Source organism: Cydia amplana, chromosome 24 (assembly GCF_948474715.1).
Source record: "Cydia amplana chromosome 24, ilCydAmpl1.1, whole genome shotgun sequence".
Taxonomy (NCBI): Eukaryota; Metazoa; Arthropoda; class Insecta; order Lepidoptera; family Tortricidae; genus Cydia; species Cydia amplana.
In genome coordinates this window covers 7,371,819-7,396,164 of record NC_086092.1, presented here as the reverse complement: position 1 = coordinate 7,396,164, position 24,346 = coordinate 7,371,819, and the positions used below count along the sequence as shown (strand labels likewise).

General features: G+C 37.8%; 3 protein-coding genes across 3 annotated transcripts in view; 2 read left to right on the top strand and 1 right to left on the bottom strand.

The window, feature by feature from the left end:
* The window catches only part of LOC134659066 (uncharacterized), a 65,668-nt gene extending 63,159 nt beyond the window's left edge, over positions 1-2,509 (bottom strand). The window contains exon 1 of the mRNA XM_063514671.1: positions 2,096-2,509. The gene's annotated coding sequence lies outside the window, so the exon portion shown is untranslated. The remainder of the gene's footprint in view (positions 1-2,095) is intronic.
* LOC134659241 (androgen-dependent TFPI-regulating protein-like) overlaps positions 1-24,346 on the top strand; it is a 516,400-nt gene that overhangs the window by 175,133 nt on the left and 316,921 nt on the right. The gene's annotated exons all lie outside the window — the stretch shown is intronic.
* LOC134659128 (cytochrome P450 6B7-like) lies at positions 6,984-12,548 on the top strand. The gene is made up of 3 exons (XM_063514740.1): positions 6,984-8,086; positions 9,271-9,524; positions 12,375-12,548. Exons 1-3 carry the CDS (start codon positions 6,984-6,986, stop codon positions 12,542-12,544), a joined length of 1,527 nt encoding a protein of 508 aa, XP_063370810.1. The 3' UTR covers positions 12,545-12,548.

The window sequence follows — 24,346 nt, the reverse complement described above, 5'->3', positions numbered from 1 at the left end:
GAAATTGGCTATCTGTAATGTTTTACAATTAGTATAGGGTATTTCACTGTATTTAAAATTATTTTACACCATGCATGAAATAAAGCTCCAGAAGATTAATAGAGAAACGTGGACAGCAGTTATTTTTAGACACACTTTATATAATAAAACCCGTATAATAGTAGTTTATGCAACAGTGATATAATAAGGGTTCTTAAAATTCAAGGGTCGAAGTTACAAAACGAGACGTAGTCGAGTTTTGTAAAAAAAGACCCGAGAATTTTAAGAACCAATTATGAGCTGTTGCATACATTACTTTTTCTATGATAGCTGCAGCAAAAAAAAAAAAAAAAAAAAAAAAAAAAAAAAAAAAAAAAAAAAAAAAGAGTTATTATTAAAAAAAAGAGTTATTATTTAAAAAAAATTGAGTTATTAATTAAAAAAAAAAGAGTTATTATTTAAAAAAAAAAAAGAGTTATTATTGTAAATGAAAACATACCTCTTTCAATCAAGATGATCGGAACTTGTATCTTTAAAAAAAATAAAGCAGTTGTATTATACTCATAAGATGACTGCTAGCAGTCATCTTATGAGCCTATAGACAAAGCATTCAAATGACATTGCTTTAGATATCACTGTCAGTCATTTAATTGACACATTTAAGTGCTGGAGTAGAAAAAACTATAAAGAGTAGGTGATTTGATTGTGACGTCACATGCTAGTGTTTCATAAAAATTCCAAAGTAGCAAAATCGTTTTGACGGTTTGAAAAAAGAAAGTGATTTGACTAGTAGTCAAATACCCTACTTTCCTTCCTTGTGTTGCGAGGTGAAAAATTGTGTTTAACTTGGTAGCAAAGCTTGTTTAATCAACATGCCTTGAAACCCCTTGCAACGCCTCAGATTCTACTTAATGGACCCTCTCGCTTGCTCGGGTATCAATATTAGCATGACAAGTAAAACAAGCCCTCTTATAAAACAAAAAAAAATTATTGCTTTCATGTTAATATTAAACTATGGAACAAATCAGACTATTTTTAACCCTTTATAGGGCATAGCTCTTTAAAAAGACAACCCTATAACACCATCTTTTTGTATTTTTTTCTTGAACAGAATTTTTAGTATAAGGTCAATGTGGCTAATTCCGTCATAGGGACTATTCCGGCTATTAGCGTTTTTCTCGAACAACAAACAAAATTGAAAAATTCATCAACAAAGCAGCGGTTGCTTTTAGTTTCAGCAATCAAAAGCAAATGAGTTTTTTTCCTACAATTTGATAATCAAATACGCTTGTGGGCGGAATAGTCCCTATGACAATGACTTTACTAATAGTCCTAATAGATTGACAATGAGGCTATATTTGAGGATTTTTTCAGTATTGCCCGTTAACCCTTTAATATAGCATAAAAAAGTATAACTAATAGAACTATAATTGAGTCAGTGAGTAAAGGTTATTTGTATTTGAATATTCTTAAGCTTTTCAATATCTAAATTTACCGATCCGTAATACTAAAACCTTTGCTACCACTCTTAGCTATTATCCCAATTAACCATTGCATCAGGCCAATTTGTTAGAATTTGAAGCGAACATGTTAAAAAAAGTGAGTATTAATGTTTCTATCCCTAAACCAACAATCTGCCAAACATGTGGTTACAATTTACATGAGTTGTAAATAGTTTTGTCAACATATGGCACAGGGCCAAGGCCAAGGGCCAAGGGGGGCCATCTTAGGGCTACTGCCCTTTCTCTGAAGTTGACATATTGGCTCTCATAAAACACATTGTCCCTTAGTTAAATATTTTCTTGAGTATGTAACTGTTTTCATCTACATTGTAAAGAAATATATTGCATATAAAAGAGTTCAATGTATAAATTGTTTCAAATAAGAATCTTATTAGAAAATCAGAGCTAATAAAGCTGACCAATTTGCAAATCCAAACCACTTATATTATTAAAAAAAATTGCGCCTAACATCTTTATTTTTATTTTTAATGGTCATGGATATTCTTAGGTACATTTATTTACTGTTGAATTCCTGGAAAATGTTACTATTTATCAAATAAGGATAGGAACGGTTTTTCCTCGTGCGAGGTTATAGATAGACGAAAAATACTTACAAAATTTAGACGCCTTCTGTTGGGAGTAATTCATCAAAACAAGAACACCACGATATATTTAGCACTATATGCAGTCGAAAATAGAACTAACCACTGAACACTTTATTGTCTAATCTTGTCCACATCGTCCAATTGTAAATAAAAAACACCAACACACAATAGATGGAAATGAGATGAAAATTCGTCGAAAAATCTAAATCTATGTTTTTTATGCGTTGAGAAACGGCGAACTTTTTGCAAATAATCACTGACGAATAATCCTTAACCGTTCTCCAGGTTTTCGGTTGAATTTTTGGAGGGGCATGCCCGCGGCCACCTTATCCGAGTATTTTTCACAAACCAAATCAAGTCGCGTTTCAGCCAACACAAAATAAAATGAATTGAATGACAGCTTATTTTTGACATGCGCACCCCATTGCAAAAATCAGTGGCGCCCTCTGTGCATCAGCCATACACTACTGAGATAGCTGTAGTGCTTGTCTAGTCATTTGGCTACTCGATCATAGATGGCAGGATAAACTGTAAATACATAACATATTAAGTATAACGTCGTAACGATAGATGGCGCTAGCATTAAAATATTTAATAAAAAGAGCATAAACCTACACTCGTGATGTGCTGGCGCATTAAGTCTTTCACCCCAAGACTCAAAGCATTTAATATTTTCAAAAGCCTATTTTTCATATCTGATATCAATACTGGAATCAATGGAATGAAACCCGTAGCTTTCCTGCCGATACGATATCACGACGACGGTGGGGTGGTTTAAGTTAATTCGTAACGAGTTACATTGCTCATCGATTTTTATTAACCATACCACAGAATAAATAATAGTACTGAGTACAGAAGACTCACTCTCTAACAAAACGCGTCTGTTACGATCAGCACAGATATGGCCGCTAGGTGGCGACAGCGCCACGCGCGGCTTATGGCTTTCCCCAAAATTGGGACCGGAATGGATGTACTTTTAGGTACCTGTAGCAAAGCGACGAAATCGCGGAGTGAGACACGCCTGACTATACCTATAAGGAATTGGTTTATAAACGCTTTCAAAAATCAACTCCCTACCTATTTCTTAACAAAGTCTAACATATAAATTAAGGGTTGAAGTATAGGTATATAGGTACCTAATTATATCAGCAAAAGCTCCTAAAAATTAGTGACTTTTATTTAAGCATCTTTTAAGCCTGGGGGCTATTCATAAATTATGTTATTTCAAATTAGGGGGGGGGGGGGTCTGGACATCGGATGATGGTAGCATGACGTAGGAGGAAACGGGGTCATTCGAAGCATGATTTTTGGATGATTTTAGGGGGGGGGGTCAAGAATCGTCAAAAATAGATGACGTAATTTATGGACAGCCCCCAGTGCTGTTAACAATTGCAACTGATACTGATACTGATACTGATACTAGGGGTAACTCCAGCCAGCAGATCCTGCAGCAAGGACTAGGAAGAGGAGACTACAGGGGGAGGCGTAGTTGAGGCAAATAGCCCTGTAAGCTCGTATGACTCTGCTGATTCAACCTAAGCGGCATCGAGTCAGTGGAGGTGTCAGCGTCACCTCACACCGGCTAAGCCTCAAACGCGAAATCAAACAAAGTACGCGCGCAAACCAGCTTATTACGCAACAACCCCTGCCACCCCTCCGTAGGCGCCCGCAGCCTGCCCGAGACACCGGAGCACCCAGTAGATAGGACTGGAGTGTAGGGTTTGCAGTCAGGATAGTAGGAGAGACGGGAAATTTTGAGCCGACCCGAATACAGGCATCGTGAAGTCAGCATGGGGTAGATAGATACTATACTTGGTGTGTAATAAATACTTGGTTGTGAGGGAATATGACTGCTTTTTCTTCCTGTCTTCTTCATGTCTTCTTCTTCATCTTGTCTTTATTACGTAATCTCTGATCTAATCAAAGCGTGCTAGGTCACTTGGGGCTCCGTATTAGATATCCTACCGCTAGTGCCGCCACCGTTTTCCGTTTCCTCTGGCTCTGATTCCGTGTCCGTTTCCGGTTGTTTGTATATTTTTTTTTCAGCTTGTTTTTTTTTTTAGGCTGCTTCTGTTTTCAGATATGTACTCCCAATAGAATCGGGGTCGGTTAGTAAGTATAGTGTCGAATGTCGTGGTTAAGTGAGTCCTCCCACGTATATAACGGGCGTCCCTCCTTCCTCTCTTTCTCTTTATATTCCAGAGCTGCGTGGAGTGCTGCGTTTTCTTGCGATAATGAAGAAGGCAGGTAGTGGTCATTAAGTTTCTTGATCGTCGACCAAGTATGTGCTTGCGTAGCGTACGTTGAGCTTCGGTAAGGTGGACGAAGGATTTTGTCCTGTTGTATAAGTGTAGTGTAGCACAGGTAGCGCAGCTTGTAGATATAGGAATTTCTAGGGGGACCTTTTTTTTCCCAGGAGGCACGAGTAAGTAATATCTACCGGTTGGTATAATGGTTGACGTTTGTTATATTATTACTCAGTAGGCACAAAAAGAAAATCACAACTTGCGAGGTACTTTACTTTATATAAAATAATAATAAAGATAGATAGTAGTTTAATCACGCTAGGACATACAAAACTGGATTTTAGCACTGCACAACACAGACACTTCTAACACAATAAAACCGCAAAAACACAGAGTTTGCACATCAGCATATTACATATTTACTTCGAGCATGAGAAAATTGCACTATCACTTTGATTTAAAAAAAAACACACAAACGAAACAATTCAATAAAAATTACAGAAAGATATATTAATAGAGTTTCACTTGAATTGATTGTTAAACCTGAATATTATTTGGTAGTTAGGGCTAAAGACCCATGACACCCTCTTCCCGTTCCGGTATCTTAACTTCATATTTCTCAATGCAAATATTCCATTTACGGTTATACTTGGTAGGTATCTCTTAGTTTGCAATTCATATATCGACGATATAAATATATAAAACAATTGTATGGTATTATTTTGAAGTCACTACCAGCATACCTGTTACATTCCTTCAATTCCTCGCGCCCCGGCGTGGTCGTGGTGAAAGTAGCCGTGCCTCGTACCCTTTTTTTTGGCATTTATTGCAACTGCACATGTTGTGATGGGCTGTAAGACCCTTGAAGCCGGATAGTATAAAAAATAATTCTGAAGCGGTGTCCGCCATTACTTCTGCGGGCCTTTGTATTTTGATTCGTTTCTTTGAGCCGACTGTCTTACGTATTTTGCTCGCCTTTTACAACCCTTTACAATCGCTCAGTATGTCTCGCTGTACATTGAAATCAGTGGGTTCCGTAAGAGGTCCCTTCTTTCCCTTTTTAAGCTACACCCACCTACAGGCATAGGCATCTTTCTTACTCAATTACCTCTATCCTAACCCAGTCCAGTTGTTAGGAATAAAATAAAGTTGCCGCTATAGGTATACAGTAGGCACATGAGACCGCCACGACATTATCTGAAGTAACAACTTCCACCAACCAAACTCGTGCGAAGGAAAAAAAATTGTGTACAAGCAGCGTCCCTCGTGAGTCGTGACACATGTTAATTTAGAACAAAATTGGAATGGTATTGTAACGACGAAATTAACATAGAGTTCGTTTTATCAACTTGCATCTTTCGGTATACTAGTATGTAGTTGCCGTTTTGGGGCAAGATTGAAGGTAATCGTCTACATTTGCTCGTAAAGAGACAGCAACATACAGGTACTCAACATAGTTCAAGTATTGCTTGTACTGCTACCCTGCTTAAAACAGACAATGCAATTATACAGAGATTCAATCCACATGAGCATGTTATTTGGAGGTAAAATGGAAATCTCTCACCAGGTAACTCGTACTCATGTCTCGACTTCGCTGAGGTTTACTTCGGCGTATGCGCAGTGATTTTACACATTTTAAAATAATAAAAAATACGTTAAACCGGCATTTATCGGGATGAGATATTTTAATAGAAATGAATAGAATCATAGAATCGAAACCGAAACACACAAAACGCGCGCGGTCATTTATATACAAAAAAAAGGCACGGTCCGGCCCGGCCCGCACATCTGGCGACAAAATGGTATAGCGTACACCCTTGTAAAACACCCCGGGACGCGTCCGACCTCGGTGACGGTCAAAACAAAACTCCAGTGCTGTTAACAATTGCAACTGAAATAATATAAAAATATCTGGGTGACCGAGCTTCGCTCGGAAAACATATAATAACTCGGAAATGCGCGTTTTCCCAGAGATAAGACCTAGCTAGATCGATTTTTCGCCCCCGAAAACCCCTATATACCAAATTTCATCGAAATCGTTAGAGCCGTTTCCGAGATCCCCGAAATATATATATATATATATATATATATATATATATATATATATATAAATAAATAAATACTTAAATAAATAAACAAGAATTGCTCGTTTAAAGGTATTAGATATTGTGAAAATTGAAATAGAACGAAGAGGTAAAGTCTATTTTTTTATTCGGACATAGACTAAAATGACATTTCATAGTATGAAATGACATTTTAGTCTACCGAATAAAAAAATAAACTTTAGCGATACTTATCAATATAAATAGTGTATAATGAATTAATGATAATGTCTGGCCAGTTGCCCAGTCCCAATAATAGGTATTAAGTACTTACCAAGTATTACTTATCCCTACATTTGAAAAAAGTCTTTGTTGTCTGATAATTACCTAATACATTTTTATCATCGTTATCATTTGTGAAAGTGCAAGAACTTAATCTTTAATTTAAAACATTCGTAACTATAGGTATTAGTATTAAGTGTATCATTCATCCACAACATCAACAGATAACGCTATAAATAGTGATCGTCATTCAATTATTATCCAGATTATAATTAACTAGCAAACATAACAAGTTATTGGTACGGTAACCTATATTTTAACGTAAAAATGATAATTATCATAGCTATAGTAGTCCTTATTTGGACCTTATACTTATACAGTACGCAAGGATACGACTATTGGAAAAAGAAAGGCGTCAAATATGAAAAACCATATCCATTTGTGGGCAGCACATCTCGTATCTTCCTTCAGAAACAAAGCATCACCCAATACGTCACAGCTATCTACAGAAGATACCCAGAAGAAAAGATGGTCGGATATTATTATAGTAGTAAAAAATCTTTAGTGATTCGCGACCCGGACCTAATCAAGCGTGTTCTAATGACAGACTTTAATAAGTTTTATCTAAGAGCGATTAATCCGCACAAGAAGGTTGAACCGATGTTGAAGAACCTGTTCTTCGCTGATGGGGATCTGTGGAAGCTGCTGCGGCAGAGGATGACGCCAGCTTTTACGTCTGGTAAGCTGAAGGCGATGTTCCCTCTGATCGTGGAGAGGACAGAGCGGCTGCAGACTGCAGCTGCCGCCAGGCTGGGTTCAGAAGTAGACGTGCGAGACCTCATGGCGCGCTACACCACCGACTTCATCGGCGCCTGCGGCTTCGGCTTAGACACGGATTCAATCTCCGACGAAACCTCAACATTCAGAAAGCTAGGCAAACGCATATTCACATTCTCAATCCGTGAAGGCGTAATCAATTTTCTGAAAATATTTGCACCGGAACTGTTCAAGAATCTCCACTTCTTAGCGCCCGAAATCGAAAGGAATACGGTAGCTTTGGTAAAAAGTATCATGGAACAGAGAGATTACAAGCCCTCAGGGAGGAATGACTTTATTGATTTGCTTCTCGAGTTGAAGGAAAAGGGAAAAATTGTGGGGGAGTCTATAGAGACGAGGAACCTAGATGGAACACCAGATATAGTAGAATTGGAGATGGACGAGCTGCTGATGGCGGCGCAGGTTTTTATATTCTTCACGGCCGGGTTCGAGACGTCCTCGTCGGCGACCAGCTACACGCTGCACCAACTCGCTCTGCACCCTGACCAGCAGGCCAGGTGTCAGCTGGAGATCGATGACGTACTCACCAGATACGACGGGAAACTGTGCTACGATGCGGTGAAAGAGATGCAGTATTTACACATGTGTTTCAAGTTAGTAGTTTAATTAATTGAATGACAAACAAACTAAATATATAAAAACCCGTCCCGTGTCCCGGGCTGCCCCCGACGCAAAGGTATCCATCACGCTCGCTGCGTTGCCGCGTTGGATTGCGATGGCAACTACCTAATTGAATTAAGATGAAAGTGAAAGGACCCGTGCGAAATCGCCTTTTCGTACACGCATTTTCCTCTACGTATATTAATATTTTTCAAAATATTTTGACTCAACTTATTGTATACCAACCACAGCTATTGCCACTACGTTGATTTTGTTCGTATTAATAATTATAATAAAAGATAGAAGCATTTAAAATATTGTATGAAATCTGCATTTCGCTCCTAGTTTTTACAATAATAAAAAAAGTGAAACGTAGCGTAGGGGCATAGCTATGTTAAATATACTTCAAATTATGTTAAAATATTTTCCATAATGTCAATATCCAGAGATGAAAATGGGGACAACGTTTGTATGGAGAAGCGGCCGTCCCGTTTCCTAAGCTCTCAACTCTTCATACCAGTTTTCTTTATTTGTCTTTTTGTGATTTTTCTCACTTAAGTATAAGGTTTCGAACTCACCATGAGACGAACCGTAAGTGAAAGGCCTGAGTGGACGCTCGAGTTGTGCGTGCAGCGGGGCGGGGCGTGCGGCGTGCATGTTAAACAAATGCGCACGTATAGGAGCGGCCTTAGTGCACGCTGCTCACATCACGCGTGAGCCCGACGCCACGCCGCACGCCCTGCCGAACGCTCCGCTCCGAGCGTCCACTCATGCCTTACACTAAGTGAGAAATTTTGTTGCTGTCGTTGCTGCTTTGCCGCTAAGCCAGTCATTTTAACAAGTAGATTAACAGTGACATTGCCAGCGTCAACGCTGCGGCAGCAACGCTACAATAACACCCTGTAGTCGCCATCCGAATATGGCCTCTAAAAACCGGACAAGTGCGAGTCGGACTCGCCCATCGAGGGTTCCGTACTTTTTAGTAAGTATGTGTTGTAATATCAGCAACAGAAATATATCATCAGTGACAATTTCAACTGTCTACCTATCACGGTTCATGAGATACAGCCTGGTGACAGCCAGACGGACAGAGGAGTCCTAGTTATAGGGCCCCGTTTTCCCTTTGGGTACGGAAGTCTATAAACTAGTGTATAAACCTCAATCTTCTTAATTACAGGGAAGGAATGCGTCTGTTTCCATCGCTCGGTTACCTAATTAGAAAAAGTGCAGAAAGCTACCAATTCCCTGGCACAGACGTCACCATAGATAAAGGGACAGGTATTATGATACCACTGCAGGGTATTCATACAGACCCTAAATATTTTAAGGACCCTGAGAGCTTTATTCCGGAAAGGTTCAATCCGGAGAATCTGAAGAACATTATGAAGAATACGTATTTGCCGTTCGGAGAAGGGCCTAGGGCCTGTATTGGTAAGTTATTTTTGTAGCTACTTACAGCCTGTTCTGATTATACAATTTTTTAGGGGTTCGATCTTATTTTGATAGATACGACCTCAAATATTTAAATAAAATAAATATTTGGGGACTATTTTGACACATATCGACATGTATCGACCTAGCTCCAAACGGCAAATGTTACAAAATTTTTCATTTCTCATGCTCTGAAAGAGGGTCATTGTTGTTCTTAAAGGTGTGCAGAAGATGATACGTTTCTGCACTAGAGCATTTTACGTTCCAAGTACGATTTTTTAAAGTTTTTTACGACAAGCAATGAAAATTTGGGTTTAAATGGATTTGTTATACAATTTCCATTCTGATTTTAACTCCTCATTCCATAAATAACGACATTTATCCTAAATTGTTTATTGAAAATACCCTCAAGAAGTACTATAAATATGTATATTTAGTCGTGTTTAAAAAAAACACGCATTTTATTTTCCTCGTATTCGAAATGAAAAGTAGGTAGAGTGTTTAACTCGGGTGAAAGGGATCTATATCTGAATCCCTAAAGTCTTTTCTCCTATATTTGCATTCCCTAATATTGTTTGTCATAATGATCAGTTGTCCTAACACTAAAAACCCTAATTTTGGTTTCCCTAATTATTGATTACTTATCCTAATGTTATTAAGCATATTTTCTTTTTTGCGGGGGTTATAGTTCTAACCCTAACCTAACCCACTTTTGTGGCAGCAGGTTCCAAAACCTAGCCATTTTTCAGAACCTTACATTACCTATGGAAAATAATCGTTATGACAATTGATCGTTAGGGCATGTGCCCATTAGGACAAACCAGTTAGGGCAAGTGACTTTAGGACAAACGTTGTTAGGGATTCAGAATGACACCCGTGCTTTTCATCCCTTGGTTAACAATCTACTACATATGTATAATAGCAGGATGAGGTATGTTTATGTATACGTATATGTATATGTGTATATAGGTTATATATGTATAAGTATGTTTATAGTTTATGCGTATTTATGAGTAGGTAGTACTGGTTTTCTCTTTATTTATTGCTCTCGTCTTCCTTTATGTGTATCCAAAATTCTCATATTGCTATTTGTCCATATTAAATTGTCTTTCACCTGTTAGTGTTTGATCCTTTCGCATTTTCTCAAAGGTTAGCTGGAAGGGATCCCTTTTAGGGATAAGTTCGCCTTTGTACATAACATTCTTATTTTTGTTTTGTTTTTGTCCGTTTTATGTAAACCTGTTTATGTGCAATAAAGTGACATTGTTACAGCTTCATTGTTATACTGTAAGTTTTGTCACATCGAGTTAACTTAATTGACTTGAAGAATACTCTTTCCCAATAAAACACGTTGTGGTTTGTTACATTTTGTTAAATACCTAAAAAAAACCGGCCAAGTGCGAGTCGGACTCGCGCACGGAGGGTTCCGCCCCATCAACAAAAATAGAGCAAAAAAATCGTGTTTGTTGTATGGGAGCCCCCCTTAAATATTTATCTTATTTTATTTTTAGTATTTGTTGTTATAGCGGCAACAGAGATACATCATTTGTGAAAATTTCAACTGTCTAGCTATCGCGGTTCATGAGATACAGCCTGGTGACAGACGGACGGATGGACGGACGGACGGACGGACAGCGAAGTCTTAGTAATAGGGTCCCGTTTTTTACCCTTTGGGTACGGAACCCTAAAAATTATTCTATTAATAGACATGATAATTCAATTGATAAATATCGTATCGTTTATAGGGAAAAAACATAAAAAAATTACTCAACATGAGTTATTTCGCTATCAAATTTATCATCATCATAATCTTTGTCTTGTTATCAGCAGACATCGTAAATATTGTAGTGATTTCGATGCAGCGTAAAGGATGACTCACGCTAGACGGCCGATCGGCATTGACATAGATATCTAGGGACTGGCTTTACGGGCAATAATAATGAGGCATGACAGAGGCCAGTACAGCGGTGTGAAATCGCTACAACGCGATTGGTTGATGAGTTCGCATCACGCGCGCGATTGGTTGACGAGTTCGCATCACGCGCGCTATTGGTCGCAACTAGTCGCGTTAGACTGCACGATTGGCTGGAATTCGTGGGTAGCCCCGCTGAACTAGTACGATGTTTAGTGCCCCATTAGCCCGTCCTTAGATATTATACGTCAATGCTGATCGGTGATCGCGTGGTGCTTTCCATATAAAACGAAGCGCCGGAAGCTCCGGGCCGGGGCTGGGCCGGAGCTAGACCGGGCCGGGGCCGGGCCGGAGCTTCTGGAGCTAGAAAATGACATGTCGGACGCCTCAGCACGGGCACGACCCGGTCTGGCGTAAGTCATCCTTATGTTGCATCCGAAAGGTTGGACTCCCCAATACTGCGGCGATGGATTCAACTCCATACCACAGTGGGGAAATAAATGTTAATTAAATTGTGTAGGTAATTTGTTTCTTGTGTGCTAACATAGTTTTTTAAAGTATTACCTAATGTTACTAATATATTAAATTATACTTTAGTTAATTTTAATTTTGTTGTGAATGTATAGGTAGGTATGGAATTTTATTCTGAAATAGGGGCATTCCACGAGAATGTCGCTTACGTAACGACATTATTCTAATACTTCTGAAAATGCTGAGTAAGCTATATTGGGTCTGTTAATATTTCACGACTTGGCTAAGAAATTGGCAGTATATTCTAGAACTTTAGGGATTTGATTAAGGCCATACAAGGCGAAAGCGTTACGTAAGCGACATTCTCGTGGAATGCCACAATACTTAAATTATTTGAATTTGAATTTAATCTTCAAATGATATAATCTATAAATAATATTTTCTAACTGAAACTTATTTTTGCACAGGTGAGCGTTTAGGCCTCATGCAGTCACTCGCAGGCCTCGCAGCGTTACTCCACCGGTTCACAGTGGCGCCCTCTAAGAACACCCGAGTGAAACCACTCACCGACCCAACCTCAAATATCGTACAGAGTGTCAAGGGGGGCATACCTCTGGCTCTGACTTTAAGAAGCTAAATATAATGTACTGTCGCCTCTTTTAAAGTTAAACTCCGGAATTATCTATTAGATAAACAAAAATTGTAAAACGAGGTTGCCAACCAATACACATATGTACTCGCACACACACATTGGCGAAGGCCAAAAGCTCTTATTATGTTTTCTCGGATATTTGTATTAGTTAGATTTAGTTTTAGTTCTAGTTTTAGATTTTTAGTTTTATCAGGCCTCACTGAAAATCATCGTCACGTTGTGTGTGTCTTGATAAGCGAGCCCGAAGCGTCGAGGCTCGCGAAGGCCGAAGGCCGAGCTCCGCGTAGGGCCGAAGGCCCGAAGCGTCACACGAGAGGGGGAAGTTGGAGCTTAAACACGACCCAATAGTAAAAGTGTCTTGACAAGCTCACGTCGGACTCACTTCGTGACATCAAGCTGAGTGAGGACCTTTTAGCACAATCTTCTTTTATTTTTCTGTTCGTGCTAATGAATTATTGTTATTATGTATATTTTGTTACATATATTATGTATATTTTGTTGAAGCGCTGGTGGCCTAGCGGTAAGAGCGTGCGACTTGCAATCCGCAGGTCGCGGGTTTGAACCCCGGCTCGTACCAATGAGTTTTTCGGAATTTATGTACGAAATATCATTTGATATTTATTTACCAGTCGCTTTTCGGTGAAGGAAAACATCGTGAGGAAACCGGACTAATCCCAATAAGGGCCTAGCTTACCCTCTGGGTTGGAAGGTCAGATGGCAGTCGCTTTCGTAAAAACTAGTGCCCACGCCAATTACTGGGATTAGTTGTCAAGCGGACCCCAGGCTCCCAGGAGCCGTGGCAGCCGGGATAAGGCGAGGAAGATGATGATGTATATTTTGTTAATTTTTGTGCTAACTTGTTAATTTTTGTGCTAATAAATATAACTTACTTACTGTCTATCCTGTCTATTTTTTACCTCTTCACGTTAAAACCGTTAAACCAATTTAAATGAAGCTAATTTTCAGAGTCAGACTATATTTTGCTATCAACTGAAATAGATATCATACACTAAAGAAAATGTGACCAAATCCACTGGTGGCCGACGCGGGAATCGACCGGACACTCCTGACCACTAGACCACCCGGCCACGGCAAATTCCCTGGTCCCAAAATGCTATCTTTGAAAGCATAAGCGCCTTTGATCAACTCTAATAATATTTTGTTCTTACTATTTTCATAGTATGTTGTAATTACAAATGCTGGTCCAGCTCAGGTACGCAACCCTCGAAGCGCGAGTTTAACTCAAATTTGCCCGGTTTTAACCTTATGAATAATGCACCAGCCGACCCGGATGTCTGTCTGTCTAGTCGGCCATACATTGACTAGTTGACGACTAAGTACTAACGCTGCGTCTTACGTAAAGCTGGCCATACACACTAGGGTACGCCTGCGCAGTTTTACCTGTACAGTTCAACTGCGCAGGTAAAAAGGAGTGCGTTCGCGTGTTGTTCGCCTACGTAGTACGCTGCGTAAGCGTGTTGTGCATCGTTATCGTTACCGGATCTAAAACAGTAAAAGCTAGTTTACTGCCATCTTTAACACAGGATTAAAACTAAAAATGAAAGTGAATAAAAATATCAATATATTACATATATGTTTTTACAGTACATACGCACTGCTACTTTCCCGAACTAGTGCAGGAAAAAGCACTTTCCGTGCGTATGTCAAAAGTTTAAAGTGCCATATGTACTATAAAACGTTGTACGATACACGTGCGAATAGGTAACTCCCAACTCGTGACGATTTAAAACAGTCCCTCCGGTCGTGATTTAATTTATCGCCACTCGTTTCGAATTTCCTCTTTTCCGCACTTGTATCGTAAATCGTAAATAACTATTTTAGAACGCCATGTGACTTTTACCCATGTTCCTTCACTGATAATGTCTTAAAATTGTTAAATATCAAACGGTGTCGTATCTACACGAGTATAGGCCAAAGGTATGTTGCCACCTATTCGAGCATATATTTTTCTTGATTTTCCGAGGTACGTTAAGATAAGATAAGATAAAAGACAGTTTATTCAAGTAGGCATATTACAAGCAGGCAGGCGTTTTTTCCTTAGACTTTACTTATTTTTACGGAGTCACACATCCGGGTTGTTCCTGATGCAGAGGTTGTACATACATCGCCGTTCAACGTGGCAACGCGGCGAGCGTAATAGGCTCCTTTGCGTTTGGGCGCGGGTCAAGTATTGCGAATAGTTTTTGTGTGTGTTAGTTAGGGTTTAGCTTAATTTAGGTTAAGATTTTTGTGTTTAATATACTTACCTAACTTTGTAGTATTACTATTAAATTTAGATTTTGAGTTCTTTATTTTATGGAAATGGTATACGGAAATAATTTACAGGCAGTACCCGGGCAGTACAACTAGTGAAAGTACAAGTAAAATTTAACTTATGTTTCGTACCCTCCGTGTTAATTACTATTTACTTAAATAGGTACTAAATGACTAAATAATATATAAAGTCCGTCTCCCGTGAATATATAGTTAGTATGTCTGCACGACGTGTAAATACCTCATATAAGTATTCGTTGCAAGTTTTGCAACAAAACAGCTCAAATCATAAAAATCGTGCACCCATTCACCCAAAAATATGACCGTTTAAAAATCAGCTGGTACGAGCCCGCCATCTTGTTTTTGTTTTTTTTCTAACGTCGGAATGCAAGGTTACTTAAGACACGTCTTACAAACCATAGACTTACAAAGTTATAGTCTGTCAAGCCATTTCTAGAAAAAAGCGGCAAAAAAAAAACAAAATATTGAGCGTGAAGGGTTATTGTTTCCCATAAAGTTTTAAGTCATAATGTATTGTTTGTCATATTATCATTAGTCATAAAACTGAAACCTTTAACTTTTCAGGATTTTCGTAAGATTATCCTGTAGATAAGTTAGGTTAGGTTTGTTTTATGGCAATCCTGAAAAGTGACGTGTTTCTGAACCAAATGAATTATGACTAACGAAAATGCGGGCAAACATTATGACTTAAAACTTTTTAGGAAATAATTGAGACCCAAAATTAGAATTTCGCGCCTTTTTCTACTGACAAAGTTGTTCTGTGATTCCAGGCTGCAGCTGTCGTGCATCTAAAGACCTCGTTTGCAACATTTCACTTACCCCTCGTTGCACAATGTACCCTTTCTCAAACTAAGATGGCCCTAAAGATTTAACTTTAATACCTACAGACAATTCGGTCGCCCAAAGCTTAGAACGCAGGTACTAAACCTAGGTACCAAACTCGTTTCAGACCTAAGGTCGGCCGGTCTAGGTCACAGTCGGCGTGGGTAGACTCATAAAAACTCTGTTTTTTGTTTTGTATCCCAAATATTCGATGTTGGCGTCATTTGATAAAACATATTTTTAGGTACTGTGATTATGGAAGTTTTAACTGACTTAAAAAAGGGTTTAAGGGCGTTTTCTAAAATAAATACCTATTGAAAACCCGATTCTCACGGATCCTGGTGTTTTTGGGTTTCTTTCAACTCAGAATCACTAGCATATTCAATTCTGATGATAAAAAACATGTCCCAAAAATTTGTATGAAAATTGTACATTCCACTACGTCACGTCCATACAAGTGAAAATTTTTCTCATAATAAAACGTGACGTAATGGAATGGACATTTTATTGTACATTCCACTACGTCACGTCCATACAAGTGAAAATTTTTCTCATAATAAAACGTGACGTAATGGAATGGACATTTTTTTTTAATGGAAGGGTGGAGAGTGCTGTCGATTCCGAGTAGAATGAGCCCAAGAATGTCCAGATTTGAAAGAATCAGGTTTTCGATATTTATTTTAGAAAAAGCCCTTAAAGCTAGGTAGCAAAGAGAATTTGAAATAGAGGCGAATTGTCAAAGTAATGTAGTCTGTCCGAAAAGAGAAGAGTCGAGGCATGTACCTATGGGACCCAATACATTTCACGACTCTTCTCTTTCCGCACAGACTCTAGCCACAGTAAATTAAATTTACTGCATTTGTTAAATATCAAAAAGTAACGCCATCTACTAGAGACTAGGCCAAAGGCATGGTGCAATCTTTTCGAGCGATGGCGCCATACTTTTGGCCTACTGTCGAGTAGATGGCATTACTTTTTGATATAAACAAATTTAACACATATCGGTGAAAGAATAAGGGTAACATTCCATTTCTGACCGCAGCTGCACTACCGGTACTGAACGCGTCGGTGTTACTGTCAATTCCCATAGTAAAATGAACAGTAGTGCAGCTGACGTCGGAAATGGACTGTCACCTTAAGGATCAAAGTCAAATAGCGTTCTAAAAGTCTTAATCTTCTGTCGAAAGATGGCAGTAAATTTACTGTGGCTACATATAGTTCGTCAAACTAAATTTGTCAGTAAATAAGAACAAAAAAAAACTATACTCATCCTTTTCTTTTGGGTGCTAGTACTAGTGTAAGACAACAGTATGATTCTCTCTGTCTATGTTTGAAATGAGATAGTCCTTTGACAAACTATGTATTATTTACCATGACAATAACTCGCTGTACACTTATGTGTATTCAAAACTTGCATTTTATTAATTTTAGTGATTGTACACTATTGTTTTTGTTTGTCATTCATCGTTACTTCTGTTTTGTTTTATTCGTTTCCTCAAAGGTTAACTGGAAGAGATCCCATACAGGGATAAGTTCGCCTTTGTTGTATTTAATTTACTCTGTAACTATGTTTCTCGTGTTTTTATTTCCATGTGCAATAAAGTATATACATTCATACATACATACATATACAGATACACTCTATTCTCTTTGGTAGGTAGGTAAGGTGAGGAGTATATAATTATATTAATGCTATAAAGTTTTATTTTTAATAAATATCAAATATCAAATTATGTATAAATATGTAGAGCGTAACTTTGTTTGCATGGGAGTGTGATCAAATGTGAGTCTAAAGGCAATAGATAAATAAATTAAAAAAATAAGACAATCAAACTCTTAAAGACGACGCACTCCAAACCGTCGCGTCGCCATAAAGAATGAATGTATGTAAGTATGTATGTATGTTTGTAGCAATATCGTAACTCATTCAGTTTTAGCCGAACACGTTTTATTTGCACGTTTAGATCATTAAAATGCCGGGTTTGTTAGCGTGGGCAGAAACTGGTCAAGCGCGAACCGTGGGTAGTGGCAGGGTTCTGACAAGACACAACATATATCCAAATATTATTAGTGACCGACCTTAAAACCAATAAATTATGTAGCCACAGTAAATTTACTGCCATCTTTCGACAGAAGATTAAAACTGTTAGAACGCCATTTGACTTTGATCCTTATTCTTTCACTGATATGTGTCAATTTGTTAAATGTCTAAAATTAACGCCATCTAGGTACTAGGCCAAAGGTATAGTGCAATCTTTTCGAGTGATGGCGCCATACCTTTGGCCTACTGTCGAGTCGAGTAGATGACGTCAATTTTAATTTTGTTTTTTTTTGAAACGTGTTTTCCCAAGTTAAAACTACTTTTCCGTATCGCCTTGGTGAAAACTAGGTTTCACTAATTATTCAAGGTTGTAGAGGCCCTAAGAGCTGTTGCGCACTGTCGACTGGTCGCTGATGGTCACTGGTCGTCCGCTCGGCCGACTCGGCGACTCGCTACGTACCTATAGCACAAGCGACTACTGAGGGTCTACCGCGAAAACAGAAATTCGCAAATTGCGGGGATCTTTCTCTTTTACTCCAATAAAGGCGTGAGTGTTGTCGCCGCGGCATTTTGGCAACACCCCTTCGATGATCCTGGCAACACTGCGTGTGACGTACATCCGGAGCTGTCAAACCCAACTTCATATAAGGCCAAGCACAAGGCGGGAGCGACCACTTTTGCCATCTAGCAGCCACCAGCGACGGAGTACTTGTCTATACAGTGTATTGCTGATCTGAGTATAATACTTTCATACCTATTTGCTATATCATTCACGGTCGTATTAAGTGTAATATGGTCCACATATTATACTTAATACGACCAGGTTATTACTTGTATTTTTGGTTAATTGGATAAATAAATAAATGTATTAATGTTGCTTGGGTGTTTATTTCATGAGTGACGGAGAAAGATGCCCGCAAAACGTTTGCAAACTTCGATTTTCGCGGTTATAGCCCTGGTTGCCGGCTACCACTAAGAACTACGCTTTTTTAACGCGCGTTGTAAGAGCGCTCGTGCGAATGAGGCCTAAATTGTTCTTAATATTATACAGACATCTTTTTTGTGAAGCTTTTATTTTAGAGAACGGTAGATACTTTGATGGGTACTCTGATGCATTACTTTTGATACTGACTGTATAAGTGTACAATATGTGGGAGACCGAGCAATAAAAAACTCAAAAATGCGCGTTTTCCGAGAGATCATATACCGATTTTTAGATCGATTTTTCGCCCCCGAAAACCCCTATACAGCAAATTTTATCTCAATCGTTAGAGCCGTTTCCGAGATCCCCAAAAAAAAAAAAAAAAAATATATATATATATATATACAACAATTGCTCGTTTAAAGGTATAATAAGATAAGATACATTTTTATTAGGGAACCCTAAACGACACATTCCAAAGCATCCGGCGGAGGCGCGGCGATTTTTGAATATCGAATCCGTTAAAAATTTGTCCGTCGTTTCTGTAGTTGTGTCTGTATAGGATCCTACATGTATGTGTTTCATGGCGCATTGGATCTGTCTGTGGAAATAAAATAAATAAATAATAATAAATTAATAAATATTTCGGGGATCTCGGAAACGGCTATAATTATTTCGATGAATTTTTGCTATATGGGAGTTTTCGGGGGCGAAAAATCGATCTAGGTCTTATCTCAGAAAAAACGCGCATTTTTGAGTTTTTATATGTTTTCCGAGCAAAGCTCGGTCTCTCAGATATAGATATAGTAGGTACCTAATAATTACCTATATATAACATATAAAAACAGAGATTTACAAAGTGGCGCAGAAATTCCTGACCAGAATTACGTTTTCCTCTAGTTTGTTTACATTATTACAACATCAGCCCTAGTAGCACGGTCGCATTTTTATCATTTATCACCATGCCTGTCACGTTCTAACAAATATGTAAGTGCGAAAGTGACGGGCTTAGTGATAGTAGATAAAAATGGAACCGTGCTGAGCCCGCAGGGTGCTTAGCCAACGTGCCAATCATTAACGCTCCGTGGCGTAGCGTAGTCCTCTCTCTTTATCTCTCTTCCATAGGTATTAGTGCAACAGTGACAGTTGCGTTTCGTTCGCTACCTTCGCTACGGAGCGTCAACGATTGGCATGTTGGCTACGCAGCCAGATTGCTAGGTAATTATAAGAACACGCGAAGGTAATTATAAAATTAATCTTCTCCCAAAGGTCAGTTGAGAAATAAAGTCATCACGAAAGATGAGACTTGGAGGCCGATCCTAAGTTTGAAATGTTAACAAAAGGAACAGGAACAAGGAAAAAAAGGAAAGGAAAGGAAAGGAAAGGAAAGGAAAGGAAAGGAAAGGAAAGGAAAGGAAAGGAAGGAGGGAGGAACAGGGTTGGAGGATGTTAGGAAAAGGAAGGAAGGAAAGGAACTTTATGTAGATATAATATAACTAGCAACCCGCCCCGGCTTTGCATGGGTTTACAATTAAATTATACATAAACCTTCATCTTGAATCACTCTATCTATTAAAAAAACCGCATCAAAATCCGTTGCGTAGTTTTAAAGATCTAAGCATACATAGGGACAGACAGACAGCGGGAAGCGACTACGTTTTATAGTATGTAGTGACGTTAATGTGATTAGATTGTAGCTGCGACTAGTCGCCGCTGTTTTAACCCTGAACGATGACATTTTTGGCGGATGAAGTCACATCTGTAGTTTCACATACCTATATGTGGCTACCACCGACATAAACGCTAGCGGGAACGTAACTTACTTTCTATGCATCTCGCTCGTACTGACATAGTAACATTATCCCATTGCTGTAGAAATCTTGGGACTTCTACTAAACAAGTGCGAGTCGGACTCGCCCATGAAGGGTTCCGTATTTAGGCGATTTATGACGTATTAAAAAAAACTACTTACTAGATCTCGTTCAAACCAATTTTCGGTGGAAGTTTACACGGTAATGTACATCATATATTTTTTTTAGTTTTATCATTCTGTTATTTTAGAAGTTACAGGGGGGGGACACACATTTTACCACTTTGGAAGTGTCTCTCGCGCAAACTATTCAGTTTAGAAAAAAATGATATTAGAAACCTCAATATCATTTTTGAAGACCTATCCATAGATACCCCACACGTATAAGTTTGATGAAAAAAAAAATTTTGAGTTTCATTTCTAAGTCTATACTAAAATTAATTGGTTTTTTTTTCTATTTTTGTGTGAAAATCTTAATGCGGTTCACAGAATACATCTACTTACCAAGTTTCAACAGTATAGTTCTTATAGTTTCGGAGAAAAGTGACTGTGACATACACGGACAGACGGACAGACAGACAGACAGACAGACAGACAGACATGACGAATCTATAAGGGTTCCGTTTTTTGCCATTTGGCTACGGAACCCTAAAAACGGATCCCTTTGTTTGACATAATGATTAGTCATATTGTAATGATTGTCAGATTATCATTAGCCATAATTCTGAAACTGTACATTTTCCAGGGATTTCCTAAAGTTATCCTATAGGTTAGGTTAGGTTTGTTTTATGGCAATCCTGAAAAGTTACGCGTTTCTGAGAAAAACCAAATTATGACTAACGAAAATGCTGACAAACAATACATTATGACTTAAAACTTTATGGGAAACAATACAGACCCACTCAAAAAACGGCTACAAGTAGTTTTGACAGTGCTTTCGTGATTTCATTCCAAGTTCAAATCAAAAACCTAACCGTCATTTTTTTCGCAACTTTTTTTAAAATCCTCGCGAGGCGCCGATATGAATAAATTATTAACCAGTTTCCAGCCAGTGTCTATGTTACGTTGTCACGTGCATCAGTGTGGACTGTGTTCTTGTGCCGTCGCGACGTGTGTGTTGCCTTAAGTTTTTATGGCTGCGTTCAGGTATTTTTAGTTTTTTTTTTAAGTTATCTGATTTTGTTTTGCCGATCGGTGAATTGCCGTTTCTAATTGTGGATCAGTTTTGTTTTCATTTTACTGTGTAGAAATTTTATTTTGGAATACTGAAGCTATTAGATACCTAATTGTAAAGAGTACCTACATTTGTAATAAAATCATACCGCGATGTCACTTCATTGATAGTTTCTGTGTTTTTTGCATTTATAAAATATTTTTTTGGGACGTGGGAACAGTGTAAGCAGTGTGTCTTTAGTATGTACATATTTACTCAATTAATCGTGTTAAAAATACAAATTAATTCTTAGATGTAGGTACATAATTTATCAGTTGTACTGAAAACATCAGCAAAAAATATTTATTTCGTTCCATCATAGTAGTTGAAGCTGACATTTATAAAAAAGTAGGTACTGCGAATTTAAGTTTAGTTTTTGCTCTATTTCGTTTGTTTTATAAACTGGAGCTATATAAATTAATTACAGGGCTAGATATACATTATGTGATTTCATGTGCAAAGTTTCATTACAATCCAACACGTAGTTTTAAAATGAGAACGAAACTCCGTTTGTATGGGAAGGTGCAATTCGGCCGAGATTGCTGCGGATTCTTAAGACGAAACAGGAGCTGAGATTTAAATATTTTAGGTAAATATACCCGTCTTGCTAACGGAAACGGCTCCTAAAACTAGTGCGATAAGGAGAAGGCGAAAAATCCTGCGTAAAAATCTCAAAAATCGAGGTTTTGTACTCGACTGTTTCCTCCTCCAAAACTTAACCAATCTTAACCAAATTTGGAAATCTAAATGATTATGAAATTATCTGTGTCGGACCGTTTTGATTTTTTGGCTAATTGATATCAGTTTTGAAGACCACGCCTCTCATTGCAGCATAGTCAATTATGCCATTTTGGCCATTTTTGAAGGGCTCTAGCGCTTTAAAAAACAAAAATATCAAAAAATCAAAACGGTCCGACACAGATAATTTCATAATCATTTAGATTTGCAAATTTGGTTACGATTGGTTAAGTTTTGGAGGAGGAAACAGTCGAGTACGAAACCTCGATTTTTGAGATTTTTACGCAGGATTTTTCGCCTTGTCCTTATCGCACTAGTTTTAGGAGCCGCTTTCGTGAGCGAGACGGGTATATTTACCTAAAATATTTAAATCTCAGCTTCTGTTTCGTCTTAAACGATTAATCGTTCTGGGACTGCTAATTCAATAAAAGTATCTACTTAAATTATAGCAGGAAATATAATATGACCGTTAACTATGACGTCATATTTTATGACGTCTCTAAGTAAACTCATTGCCGGAACTATATGATATCATTATAAATATTTGATTTAAACCATCATCTTTTTTGCTTCCGCAGTCAGGTAAACGGGTTTTAATATTATAATCAGATGTGTTAGGTTTTTTGTCCGTCTGTCTGCCGTCTGGTTAATTTTACTAAACACTGTTGTATACGAAGGTATTGCTGTCATAAAAACTGTCATTACAATTTGAATCTTTTTCTCTGGGCAGTATAAACGATATTTGAATTCAGAGTTCCACATTCATTCAAAACATTGTTTAAAATGACTTGAATTTATATTGAATTTTACAAGTACACCATTTACACTCAAGAATTTAATACTGATTCTAGAACACGATTTTTACTCAATATTCAATTTTAATTTTAATATTCTTTGGTTAAAATGGTACGTCACGTACCAATAGCTTTACAGGGATACGTATGCGTTCTTACTGCCAAGTTTGTGCAAAGTTAGCGTGATCAGAGCGTGGTAAAAATAAATATAGTTGGCCAAAACAAATTGTCAGTAAATAAGAACAAAAAAAAACTATACTCGTCCTTTTCTTTTGGGTGCTAGTACTAGTGTTAGACAAAGATAGTATGATTCTCTCTGTCTATGTTTGAAATCAAACAGACCTTTGACACACTATATAAGGATCGATTGATAATAATAATAAAAATATTGTTTTTTTTCTTATTTTCATTCTAATCAATTCATCATTATCATTATCACTCATTAATTTGATCTCTATTTTGCAAAAAAAAATCTTAAATACTAATCAGCAGCACTCGTTGAAGTCTTTTACTTTGTAGTGAAGATAGATACGTTGAATATATTATATTTCAATCAATTCACTGTCAATAGTAATGTCATTTCTAGTATCATTACTTTGACATAACTTTAATACTGAAGCAAGATATTTAAACAATAGATGCTCAAGCAAATCTTGTCAGTAGAAAAAGCGCGATATTCAAATTATCTAATGGGACGATATCCCTTCGCGCCTACATTTTTCAAATTTGCCGCCTTTTTCTACTGACAAGATCTGCTTGACCATCTATAACTTCATTACTTACCGTCATTCCTTCATGCCAATCCCTACACTATCATTAAAAATGTCATTTTTCAAAGTAATGTCATTAATTGTTCACGATAATCATGATATAGTTCGTTTTTTAGCATTAGAAAGGAGGTAAGCGATCTTGACATGTCTTTTAATTGAAAAACGCTTTTTAAAAATCAGTAACTTATACTTATGAAAGCAGAAGAATGTAAATGATCGTATTAGATTCATAATTGTTACATATTTGCCGTAACTTATTTTTAAAACGTGTTTTTCAATAAAAAGACACGTCAAGATTGTTTACCTTATTTCTAATGCTAAAAAAAACGAACTATAGTGTCGGGCCCACATATATGTAGCTTAATACTAGTACTGGATACCT

Coding starts and splice junctions, on each gene's coding strand:
- LOC134659128 (XM_063514740.1), top strand. CDS start 6,984: ATGATAATTATCATAGCTATAGTAGTCCTTATTTGGACCTTATACTTA. Junction 8,087..9,270: donor TATTTACACATGTGTTTCAA/GTTAGTAGTTTA, acceptor TCTTAATTACAG/GGAAGGAATGCGTCTGTTTC. Junction 9,525..12,374: donor AGGGCCTAGGGCCTGTATTG/GTAAGTTATTTT, acceptor ATTTTTGCACAG/GTGAGCGTTTAGGCCTCATG.